General features: G+C 41.4%; 1 protein-coding gene across 3 annotated transcripts in view; it reads left to right on the forward strand.

Moving 5' to 3' along the window:
- Positions 1-13486, forward strand: part of LOC308481931 (cadherin-9-like) — a 142172-nt gene that overhangs the window by 115399 nt on the left and 13287 nt on the right. For all 3 annotated transcript variants that reach the window (XM_081014767.1, XM_081014765.1, XM_081014766.1), the window contains 4 exons: positions 454-641; positions 5469-5722; positions 6620-6756; positions 8249-8370. In XM_081014767.1, coding sequence (XP_080870893.1) covers positions 454-641; positions 5469-5722; positions 6620-6756; positions 8249-8370 — 701 coding nt within the window. The remainder of the gene's footprint in view (positions 1-453; positions 642-5468; positions 5723-6619; positions 6757-8248; positions 8371-13486) is intronic.

Genomic DNA, 13486 nt, shown 5'->3' on the forward strand with positions numbered 1-13486 from the left:
AATCCAGTGGCAGTTCCATTTCCAAGATCCACCAGTTTCTGAGGCTATGTAAACTAAAGAAACCATTCTGGCTTTTAGATTTAATTTTCAAAATAGGGAGTGGAGATCATTAATGGCACTAGACAGTTAGTGCCGTAACCACTGCAGGGTTCCTATTTGCATTTGAATTTCTAAACATTTGCAAGAAAAGTAGCAGTAAGAGGCTTTTGAAGCAGTACAATCTTTTCCCACCACAAGAAAAAAAAACCTCTTGTCTCTGACAGGTACTCCTTACGACTGTGTTCAGATTAACTCTTGCCTTGTGGGGCTTTCCTCAAATCACCAGGCCACTGAGAAGCCTTCTCTGTTTCTTCTCATGGCATTTTAAAATTATGTGTGCAGATGAAACACCTATGAATGTGAACGCTCACATTCTCTCTCACAAGTTTCTTGTGCTGTTGTTTTATTTCCCAGGCACATATCAGTTCAGCTCCCTGGAGTCTGCACCACTCGGAACTTCGCTTGGCAGAATAAAAGCCAATGACCCCGATATGGGTGAAAACGCTGAGATTGAGTACAGCATAGCTCCCGGCGATGGATCGGACGTCTTTGATATCATCACTGACAAGGACACACAGGAAGGGATTATAACTGTCAAAAAGGTTTATTTTTCCTCCTTCTCTTTTATTGGACTTAGCACTCCAGGTCTTAGGGTGTGTGTTTTCTCCCAGACAGGAGGGAGGAGAAGGTTCCCTGTGAGGTCAGCTGCAGAGAAGCTAGCATATTATGTCTGTTCTTCTTCTTTTCATTGCCAGGTAACCATTAAACTTCAGAACTTGTGGTATGGGGTTTTTTTTGTTTTGCTTTGAGTATGTCAGTTCACCTATAGAGATATCCTTGGGAGCTCAGGCCTGTCAGATGCATTCAGACATCCCTGCATGACAACTTCTGAAGGATGGATATGTCAGGGTAAGGGAGGGTGGTTAGTTTCACAAAGCAGCCCACCAGGTGAACTCTTGCCGTTTGGTTTGCAGTGAATGGAGACAGCCAAACTATGAAATCTGGTCCTAAAGATAGAGGTCTGAGGAATTCCAGCCTCTAATGAGCACATTCCATGGGCAGCTTTTGGTCCACTAATGAGACCTTCCCTGCTGCCTGGACTCTGTCAAACATATATATATAAAATGTGAACACACATAAATTTAATGTGGACTTATAGCTACTGCTTTCCTTTAAAGGAGATGGGCACAAATTGAAATTGTGTTAGCAATACTTGGGTTCTAAGGCTTCCTCTCACCTTACTAATAAATATTTTGATGGGATCTTAACAGTCTCAAGCTTTTTGGGGGGATGCCTCATCCCTGTGTCCTTCCTGCATGCCTGTTGGCTGTCTTCTCCAGTCAAATAGATGAAGAAACACCTGCAGGTCAAGAAATTCTGTGGGCAAATTCCTGTAAGGAACTGCTGGTCCAGGGCATCAGCTTTCAGGTCTCTCTTGATCTCCCACTGGCTAGCATACAGATGGCTTCTACTCATAGGTTATCTTAAAAGACAGAGAGAAAAATAATAATTTGTGTGTCAGAGCAAATCTATACCCTGTCTCTCCATAGTGCAAGGAGGTTGCAGGATAGACATATTATTTATCTTCAACAGTGTGGTATGTGCCTCTAAACTACAGTATGTGTTATAGCTCGCAGCTAGGCAGGAGTTAAATTGCATGCACATTAGTATATTTGGACAGCTTTCTGCTGTAGTGGGGACCACATGCCCTACAAACAATGGGATATATGTGTCCAATCAAGTTATCCCATTAGCACAAGGAATCCCACATGTGCAATGAGACTTCCTCTATCTCCTCTCCCTGTGCACACCTGAGCCCCCCTCCCAAGACTGTTCTAGGATTTCCACACACCCCAACCCTCCAGAGCTGTGGGCGGGTGAAGAGAAGAGGGAGATGAAATTCTATTGCACAGGCAGAAGTCCTTACACTAACGGGATAACTTCATCAAATTTAACCCTATGAGGTTACAAGAGAGTAGTGACCCAAAGCACAGGTTACCCATAGACTACTATAACTCTTCACTGGTTCATATATTGATCCAGAACAGCACTGCAGTACCTTGGTGGATCAATGCTCTCCACTATACAGATGGACCCTACTTGAACTGTGCCCTTCACACAAGCCAAATCCATCAAAATGGAAAGCCTAGAGGAGATCATGTGAGATGGAGCATGGTCTGCCTAATCCAAGTGCTCACAGGGCAGGCCCAGTTCATATTGGAGGCTGTATGGAGAGTAGCTTGCACTGCTCCTTCACCTTGACAATTCACCATCATCTCCCAAGAAATGTAAGAGCCATAGTAACAGTCACCCAATTAAATTCACAAGTTTAAGTGACAGCAAAGCAGGAACAGTTTTACTAAAATTCCAGTTGCCTTTCTGGGTTTAGGTTTACTTTGTCAGTACAACATCACATAGTTTTACACTGTAATTCCAAGGGCCAAACTAAATGTTAATGAATGTGCCATTCAAAACTCCATATTCCCTTTGTAATATTATTATGGGGGATTGTCAGTGGCATTTTCTGGGTTAAGTGGGTGAATAGGAGGAGATCTGGGCAAAGCTAAACATCCTCTTTTCTTTCCTGATCTTCCCCTGATGAACGTTTTTTCTCTCTTTGCTGAGTTCAGCTTTAGTTAAAAATGAGCATCCTGAAGGTGCCAAGATTTATCCTAAATGAGAACAATTTCTGGCTCATATATATATATTCCACTGATTGTTACAGGACTATGTTTAGAATGGGTGTAATTTTGAGTCAACAGCAATTAGTCATTGATTTTGTGGATTGCAGCTAATGGTGCATGCAACATGCAGTGTGTTTTGGCAGATCTCAGAGAGATGAAACAGTGATTGTATTGATGGATATATAAGAACCAACACACCCACCCCAAACAAAACTTTTTAAAAATGCCACAGTAGGCAAAATTAAGTTGACGAGGAGCCTTTATCAGAGCCATTATTATTTCAGAGATCATTATTGCAGCAATTAAGGCTCCAATCCCTAAGCCCATTCACTTGGGTAAGTAAGTTTCATTGATTTCAATGGAATGTACTCTGAAATAAATACCGGAATTTTGTATGAGTCTGGTGCATAGGTCTTGAAGATTGGTATAACAAATACATAATGATACTTCGCTCTCACAAATTCACTCTGAATGGATGAATCAAAATTGTGAGTGTACTTCCCCAAGATGACATTGAAAACTTGGTTCACGCATTGTCTAACATGTTCGGGTTATAAGCAAAGTCTGAAAATGGGCTATTATTCACCTCTCTGCTTCAAAAGCTGGGACAAGAAATAGCAGCCAGCAACTGCAACACAGGCCAAGAGGAGAGGGAAAGTTGCTTGGTGAGAGTTCCCTTTCACAAAATTTAAACTATGGAAGTATCTTCACGGTGGTAAATGGTGTATCTGTTACTGTGGAAAGCAGGAACTAAAACTAAATGAGTCAAACATACTAGTACAGTAGTAGCTTGGTTGACAAATTTAATCCATTCCGGGAGTCCATTCGATTCCCAGAACCATTCGAAAACCAAGGCATTGCTTCCTATTGGCTGCAGGAGCTTCCTGCATTCAATTGGAAGCAATGGAAGCTGCATCAGATGTCCGGCTTTCAAAAAAACGTTCACAAACCAGAACGCTCACTTCCAGGTTTGCGGTGTTTGGGAGCTGATTTGTTTGGGAGCCAAGCCGTTTGACAACCAAGGTACCATTGTACCTGGAAATGGGATGTCTCACGTAGGTCTTACAAGACTGAGGAAGGAGAATTTGCAGTGGGAGAACACACCTAGTGTTGCATTATGACTGAGCAGACCCAAGTTCAACTCCCTACACATTTAAGAAGCTCACTGGGTGACCTTAGGCCAATCCAAATCTGTCAGCCTAACTAGCCTCACAAATTCATTGTGAGGATATAATTAGAGGAGGCAGGAGTAGGTGCACCATTTTGAAAAGTGGGACATTGTATTAGTAGCTAGCTCTATGCCTTTTCCCCACTGCCTTTAAAAATTATCTAAGCATATTAACTCCTGCCAACCTAGCAGTTTGAAAGCACGTCAAAGTGCAAGTAGATAAATAGGTACCGCTCTGGCGGGAAGGTAAACGGCGCTTCTGTGCGCTGCTCTGGTTCCCCAGAAGTGGCTTAGTCATGCTGGCCACATGACCCGGAAGCTGTACGCCGGCTCCCTCGGCCAATAAAGCGAGATGAGCGCCGCAACCCCAGAGTCAGTCACGACTGGACCTAATGGTCAGGGGTCCCTTTACCTTTACCTAAGCACATTAAAGTAATAACAAAAAATTACTAAGAGTAAAAATGTGGCAAGATACTGCCTCATTTATCGTCTTTCCCCCACAAAACACTGTCAGAAATTGAGAAAAGACCACCGAGAACATATTACCATGTCGTCGTCGTCCCATCATTTTGTTGTGATGGAATAGAACTGTTGGGAAGCTGTCTTGGTGGATGATAGATAAGAACACAGTAATCTGCCTTATAGCAAGTCATGTAGCAAGCCCATGTAGATCTGTATTATCTGCCCTGATTGGCAGCGACTCTTCACATTTCCAGTCTTACCTGGAGATGCAAGGACTGGAACCGGGACCTTTTGCATGCAAAATAGGTGCTCTACCACTTAGTAGTATGACTGGGCACAGGACAGATAGAAATTTCGGAGTTAGAGGAGGAATGGCAGATGAAACTGATGGACTATATGGAACTGGCGGAAATGACTGGTAGAATCCGTGACCAGGGAGAAGAATCGGTGGAGGAAGATTGGAAGAAATTCAAAGACTATCTGCAGAAACATTGCAAAATTAAAGAATGTTAGAGTGATGTTGGATTAAAAATAAGTGGCTTCCAGCTGTCTAGGATTTAAAATTACGGATAGATTAAGATTAAGGATTAGGATTAAAAAAAGTTTAAGGAAATGGAAATTTGGTTTTTAAAAGGTAAAATTTTAATGTTATATTATAGTAAGAGTTAAGATTGGGATTAAAAAAAAGAGGGAAAGAAATTGCTAGACAAACAATTTGAACTGGAATACAAAAGAGGGAGGTACGAGGAGGTCCAGAAAATAAGTAAATTTAAAAATGGAGATGAAAAGATGATACTGTTTTTAATTGTTCTACTTTCTTTTTTGTCTTTTGTCTTTTGTTTTCTTGTTTTTTTATTTTTTTCTTTTTCCTTTAGATTATATATTGTATATTTTGAATTGTGTATTTCTTTTTTATGTTTTATGTTTAATCTTTTATTGAAACTTTAATAAATATCATTTAAAAAAATAAATAAATTTCGGAGTTAGCAAAAAGATTTATAACAAGTGGTTTCCAACAGTACTAGTTCTACTTCGTTATCCTTCTGAAATGTAGTTGTTTTTCTATGTGACATTCTTTTCCATTTCTTCTCCCCCACCCCACCTTTGACTGCAAGCAATTAGATTTCGAAAAGAAGAATCTATATGTCCTAAAAGTGGAGGCAACCAACGTTCATCCTGACCCGCGATTTTTCTACCTGGGACCATTTAAGGACTCAGCCTTGGTCAAAATTTATGTGGAAGATATTGACGAACCACCAGTGTTTAGCATACCTTCTAATTTACTAGAAGTAGATGAAGATGCCAGGGAAGGTAGTATCATTGGGCAAGTGGTAGCTCAGGACCCAGATGCAGCAAGGAACATAATAAAGTAAGTCAACTTCCACAAACAGTGCAAATAGGCATCAAGTGTGCAATGTCCTTGCATTTCTCTAACGAAAGAAAAAGAAAAAAGGGAGGCATAGAACCTTAAATCTTGCTTAACAGCCATTGTTGAAATCTCGTGATTTGAAGATATTATTGAAGTGCTTACTAATTTCAATAACGATAGGTCCACATTACTATAATTATTGCTATTAATGTCGTTAGCATTTTTTTATTATGTGTTACACTAAGGAGGTCAGAATGGATTATGTATGGTTCTTGTGTGCCACTTTGAGCATTATTTGGAAAAGTGACATATAAGTAAATTGGATGAAGGTAGCTCAAAAGTAGTCTCTTATCAAGGCAACTTAAAAGGCCAAAATCTTCAGCAGTAAAACTGCAACATGTGATTTCCTACCATTTTTCTAGACCAGTCCAAATATCACTTCTTTTTGAATAGTTATGTTTACTTCAGTGGAAATTCACATAGCTGTTTTGTTGTTACAGAGTTGTGAATTTCATTATTTGATGCATAACTCAGTAAGAATCTTGGTTCTTCACATTGTGTTTATATTTTAAATGATATGTTCAGTTCATAGATTCATCTATTTCAGTTATAATATTACAGAGCTTTTACATCTGGCATTCAGTTGTTTGGATGTTTGGATTCTGGTTTCTTCCCATCTTTTACTGTAAGGTTCAACTCCATTTTGATGTAAAAATATTTAGTAACATATTTTGGGTAGCACAGCAGTTAGATTTTGTGTGTGTGTGTGTGTGTGTGTGTACTTATATACTAGTTATAAAGTGCACTATTTTAAACCTCTGTTAAATGTTCAAAAAATTAATTAAAATCACAGTATGACTAGAAGACCAAGAGGCAGCCTGTGTTGTAATTTGACAGATATACTTTGGATCGGCACACTGATTTGGACAGAATATTCAACATCCACTCAGGAAATGGGTCCATATTTGTCTCAAAGACACTTGACCGAGAAGCGGCCCCATGGCACAATCTCACTGTCATAGCAACTGAAATCAGTAAGTGGCAGGTGCATCCTGTTGCATGGTTTTAAGTGTTTCCATATATATATATCTGCACAATATCACACCCAGTACTGCAACAATATATTCTGGGCAGTATCCAACTAAATAGCTATGATAGTGCAATGACTTTTAGCTGCACAATGTAACTTCCACACCACCCTAAATCTGCTCTGAACTTCCCCCCAACCCTCTGGAGAAGATATAGTTGACATGTGGGGAGGTGTGGGGAGAGTAGCAGGTGGGGCAATTACTTCATATAGCTAAAAGTTTTTGGGGTAGTGTAACTGTTTTGTTAGACAATCCCCACGTGTCACATATAGTACTGTAATATATGTCATTTTAAAATTTTACAGATCCATGCAAAACGTATTGTTACAGTTTAACACTTAGACTGCAATTCTATGTTCACTTCTCTGGGTGTAAGCCCTGCTGAACCCAGTGGGACTTATTTCTGAGTAGACATGCATAGGGCTACATTGTAAATCGTAAAAGAGAATATGCTGTTTATAGAACCACCCAAGGTTTGAAATGGTCTCTTGTGTGTTACTGTAGTTTTTATCAGGGGGTTCAATAACAACACCTAATATATCCTCTTATGAGATGGTTCCCCAGTCAATATTTAGAGGCCCTTTTGTGTATCTTTCTTGAGAGGTCTAATAGATCTATTGCCAAACTGGTAGCAAAATATGTGTATGTTGTCATGTCTCTTAGATCTGCTCAACACTCTCTCTCACTCTCTCTCTATCTCTCTCACTCTCTCAGTTCTATTCTGGCTGTGGGAGGTAGAGAAAGAGTGATGAGGTTCGTGTGGTGCTAATACATTGACAGAGCCAATTTGGTATTCTCACAGATGTGTTTGCACTGCATTGACCTCGTTTCTGCCTTATCCCACCCCCTCTGATTCTCAGTATGCAGCAGTTACATGAATGACCATAGGTCATGTGAACAGTGGCTCCCCACCAAGCCACCCACAACTGGTAACAGCCCAAGAGTTTCAGCAATAAACTTATTTCCTTCTGAAAAATGAAGTCTCTGGCAGATGAAGATACAGGGGAAGGTTGGAACCCCAAACACCAGCCTTGCTCTGCTTTCAGATATAATGCACAAAACCTTGGTGACTATCTCCTTTCTTGGGAATGGAGGCTTCCCCAAGTGGGAAAGTCTTCTGATCTGTGAAGGTACACTTGGGGCCTTCAGGCAGGAGACTACCCAGTCCCTGAGAAGGCAGAGCTTTAAACATAGTAGTAGTGCAGTGAAAGTTCCTTTGTTCCTTGACCCGCCCCTCCAGGATTTGGGGAAAACCTGGGATGGCTTTTTAAAAATATAAATTATGTACTTCTGCAAACCTTGGGGTTCTGCCAGATATGCTGTTTCTTCCCTCTGGCAAGGTTGGTGGTTTTTGTTACATAAGGATCAGCACTCACACTGCAACATCAGAAATAGTGGGAATTATGGTGTAAGATTGTGGCTATTGTTTCTGTTTCAGGCAACCCCAAGCAAAGTACCCAGGCTCCCATTTTCATCCGGATTTTAGATATAAATGACCACGCACCAGAATTTGCCAAGTACTATGAAACTTTTGTTTGTGAAAATGCAAAAGCGGGACAGGTAAATGCATATTTACTGTTACCAACAAACTTGTAGATGAAATCTCAACACTTTCTGCACTTAGATCAATCCATAGTGGCAGTCTGACCCGTGCTTGATTGGTAGAGATGGGGGAAAGGGTCATATTTTTGAATCCCCCTAAGTCACACATTTTGTTTGTCTAAGCATTTTGATTTCATCTCTTTTATAGCTGGCCACACTGACTATTTGATAAAAAGGTAGTATGTAAAATTACGATAATAATTGAATATGTGTGCTCCTTTGAGAGGAAGAGTGGGATATAATTACTACTACTGCTACTACTACTACTACTACTACTACTAATAGACATAACAACATTTTACGACTGTGGGAAAAAAGTTACTGAATTAATTGTTCCATTCTATAAACCAGTGGTTCCCAATTAGCTAAGCACTGCAGACCCCCTGTTTTCAAGGGCCAAACCATGGATCCCCTACTTTTCAAAATTTTGATATCTCTATGGTAGCTTTTGTTATGTATTATAAGAAATAATAATTATAACGTGAATGGTGCCATGGACTCCCTGGAGTCCACAGACCACCAATTGGGAACTACTGCTCTAAACTGATATGTGTCTAAGGCAGGGGTAGTCAACCTTTTTATACCTGCCCACTAATGCATCTTTCTGGATGGTAAAATTTCCTTACTGCCCATCAGTGCTTGATGGAAGGAGGATTCAGCTTGTGCCATAGAACCCCCTACCACCCACCTGGAATCCTGAAACACCCACTAGTGGGCAGTAGGGACCAGGCTGACAACCCCGGTCTAAGGACTATACAGTCGTACTTTGGATTCCAAACACCTCGGTACTTGGATGTTTTGACTCCCAAATGCTGCAAACCCAGAAGTGACTGTTCCAGTTTGTGAATGTTCTTTGGAACCTGAACATCCGACGGGGCTTCTGTGGCTTCTGATTGGCTGCAGGAGCTTCCTGCAGCCAATCGGAAGCCGCACTTTGGTTTCTGAATGTTTTGGAAGTCAAATGGACTTCCAGAACGGATTCCGTTCGACTTCCAAGGCACAGATTTGACTATCATCTAACTAATGCAGACTGCTGTGGGGTTTTTTGTCAGAAGCAAAAGCAAGAAGGCAATACTTCTTTTTTAAAAGGAGTTCTACTTTCTTGATATTTCAATATTACTGCATATGACGCAAATCTGTATTCAAGACCCAATCATTAGTATCTGGGTCCATTTTGCCTACCCAAGATGCATCCACACCAAGACCACTGAAGGGAAAATATTGCAGCTTGAAAGAGACCTAGGCTTGATGAGGGGTTTCAGGGGGTGTATCCAACGCCAGGCAGGTAATCAATATCTGCCTCAGGGTGAACAGGTAGAATTACATGCTTTGGCTAAAATTACTTTGATACTTCGTGTATATTTTTCAAGGTAAAGACTGCCAAAGGGTTAGTTAACGATAAGCATGGGGGAGGCTTTTGATTCAGTTCACATTTAAAGATGAACCAGCCTAACTCTCTGAAACAAAGCACAAACCATAACACAGCCACCCTTCAAAATTTGCACTTTTCCTAATTCTTGGATAACAAAACTGCATGGACAGTGTCTCCATCCTAATAAAGACACATGCACAATATCACTATTTAAACTTAGTTCCAAAATGCACATCACCATAAATAAATTCTAATTTGCTGTGCGTCAATGGTGCCCCGAATCCAACACATTAGCTTGCCAAGTTATTGTACTGTGTGGTTAAAAAAAAAAAAGGTAAAAGGTGTGGTATGAACAGTCCACATCCTTCTTTTTGCATCTCATGATACAGTAGTCAAATAAGATTCCTATGCTTTGCCTTTATTGTGGACATTCATTGTGTACTAACCAAATGCATCATCTTCACTTAATTATTAGTGGAAAGATTATGGTCTTCAAATCTTGGAAAAACTGAAAGGCCTTCACAGCTTCATAATAGTCTATGGTTATACTTGTTCAGTTGCAGTGTTGGGCAACACAGAATATCAGACATTAAATAGACAGATGTTTAATGATACAGCATCTCCAAGTGACTCCAGCTCAATTCTTATTTAACATGAGAAGTAGGGTTGCTGATATCCCTTGCTTCTATTTCGTGCTGGTCTGGGAATGCACAGAAGTGTAAAAACAACATGGAGTCCAAGGCTGGATGCAGGAGGTATGATTTGAGTGGTTTCCCCTATGGTTTATGTAATTGCAATGAAGGCAGGAAGCAGCAAACACACTGGCCCCATAAGCCTCAGACCTTTAACAGTGCAACAAATGTACAGGCTTGATGCACACCAAAGTTTTTTGAAGTGTTGACTACAATAGATGCACCTCGTTAGTATAGCTTTGTTTTTCCGTTATGCATAAATTTACACTGCTGCTGCTTCAGCGAGAAACCAACTTTCTTATTCTTAAATACTGAAGATGCAGATAATGAGACACCACACTAGAAAAACATCTTCGCAAGTAAAACGGATAAATCAGACATTCCCCCTCCCAAATATATATATATTGGTGATGGCACTTAACAGCCACACAATGACATAGGAGCTGCAAACTTCCATTAACATTCCCTACATTTTCAGAGTGAAGGTGGAAATACTTGTAGCTCACTTACTTAAAGGTACAGTGGTACCTCAGGTTAAGTACTTAATTCGTTCTTGAGGTCTGTTCTTAACCTGAAACTGTTCTTAACCTGAAGCACCACTTTAGCTAATGGGGCCTCCTGCTGCCGCCACGCTGCCGGAGCACAATTTCTGTTCTCATCCTGAAGTAAAGTTCTTAACCAGAGGTAATATTTCTGGGTTAGCGGAGTCTGTAACCTGAAGCGTATGTAACCTGAAGCGTATGTAACCCGAGGTACCACTGTACATGAAACAACATTTGGGGCCTCATGATCAATCATAGTTTATCATGGTGGAAATGAACTGCTGTGAACCTTTTTTTTTTTTTTTAAGAATATTTTTTTATTAACCGACCAATCACATCAAATCAAACCAAATTACATAAATTCCAAATTACACAGCCGAATTTTAAATTTTTGTTGGGGGTACCCATATTTCAAGTTCCGAAGCGATCCAATCAACTTCTTGCTTCTTACTGCTGTTTTAATGTCCACAAATCTAACCTTATGATGTTCACAGTACTATCCAGTCCTTTCTTATTATTTTTCCACATCTCTTGTTGTTATTTTCATATATTTTTCCTTTGTCTTTGTGACCTCTGATAGTCTCCGCAAGCTGGTTAGAACAGTTTGTGAACTGCTGTGAACCTTGGCTGTTCCTCCTCTTCCTATGCTCCTGTGAGTCAGATGGCTCTCATATCTGCTATGCCACACTGACTTACACATTTTAATATACATCTGCTCCTCATGTGACATAAAATTCTCCCTACCACTGGGATAATGTAGATAACTAAAGTATCCCATTATGAAGCTCACCTAAGGATAGTTTGGGAATCTTCAGTGGCTAAGTCAAAAGGCTCATCCACACTCCCATTAGCCTTGTTGCTTTCCCCTGGGGAAACCCGTGGTTAAGTGCTGAATCCAAACAACCACCCATCAGGTTTTCTGCACTTTTCTCTTTATTCCAATTGAGTGCTCAAGGTTCTCCAGGAGGAAGCAATGGGGCAAAGGGAAAGCTGCTCAGAGCTGTGCCTAGAAATCACGCAACAAGTGGAAAACCCATGCTTTCTAGGCATGGAACAAGCGGAAATGTGGATGAGCAAAAAGTATGGAAAGATGTGTGACTCAGAGCCCTTCCACATATATCATAATTAGTGGTATCATATATAGCGGCATATATCATATATAGTGGTATGGCTACTGGGGTGTGCTTTTTTTTGGGGGGGGGTGGAGTCTGACAAATAACATCATCATTCATCAGCTAGTATTCCAGAATATTGTACCAGCTCCATCCGTTGCTTTTTTTTTCTACTGAGGAAAAAACCCCTGACTTTTGTGAAAGAGCCAGAATCGATCCTCAATATTTACATTTGTGTGGCATCTGTACAAGCATTGTCCCAGATTGTGTGTGGAGGCAGTGGCATCACAACAGGGGTGTGCCCTGGTTGCCATGTCTGGGGGGATGACAAGAAGGCACCCTGCGGGGGCTCGCCCCACTGCGGTGGCATGAGCAGCCATCGCGCCGCTGCATCCACATGTGGAGAATCCTCTGTTCGTGGATGCAGCCACAAGCAGAGGATCCCAGCGCCGGCGGCAAACCACTATGTACAGCGCATGTGTTGCATCGCACACATTCACTGTACATAACGACGACGCCCATGTGCTGTACATAGCGGTTTGCTGCCGGCGCTGCTCAAGCACCATGTGGACAGCGGTGGGATCCCTCCGTCGCCGCTGCAGCCACGTGTAGAGGATCCTCCATTCACGGCTGAAGCCTCGAGCAGAGGATCCCGGCAGCGTCCGTAATGCACTGGAGCGGCTGCAAACTGCTATGTACAGTGTATGTGCTACGTACGGCGTATGAGTTATACGTAGCGACGCTGCACATGCGCCCTACATAGCAATGCCCCACCCTGGGTATCACAACGCCTTCGTTTGCCCATGTGTGGAGGGGTTGGAATGCGGTTCAGCTTTCATTTAAAGTTGATCTTACCTAATTCACACTTTCCAGAACCAGGGCTTTTTTCAGCCGGAACTTGCTGGAACTCTGTTCCTAATGGCTATTGCCATTCTAAGAGAATGAGGGAGGTGTTAGAATCATAGAATCACAGAGTTGGAAGAGACCACAAGGGCCATCGAGTCCAACCCCCTGCCAAGCAGGAAACACCATCAGAGCACTCCTGACATATGGTTGTCAAGCCTCTGCTTAAAGACCTCCAAAGAAGAAGACTCCACCACACTCCTTGGCAGCAAATTCCACTGTCGAACAGTTCTTACTGTCAGGAAGTTCTTCCTAATGTTTATGTGGAATCTTCTTTCTTGTAGTTTGGATCCATTGCTCCGTGCCCGCTTCTCTGGAGCAGCAGAAAACAACCTTTCTCCCTCCTCTATGTTACATCCTTTTATATATTTGAACATGGCTATCATATCACCCCTTAACCTCCTCTTCTCCAGGCTAAACATGCCCAGCTCCCTTAGCCGATCCTCATAAGGC

Source organism: Podarcis pityusensis (genome assembly GCF_964106645.2).
Source record: "Podarcis pityusensis genome assembly, chromosome: 7".
NCBI lineage: Eukaryota > Metazoa > Chordata > Lepidosauria > Squamata > Lacertidae > Podarcis > Podarcis pityusensis.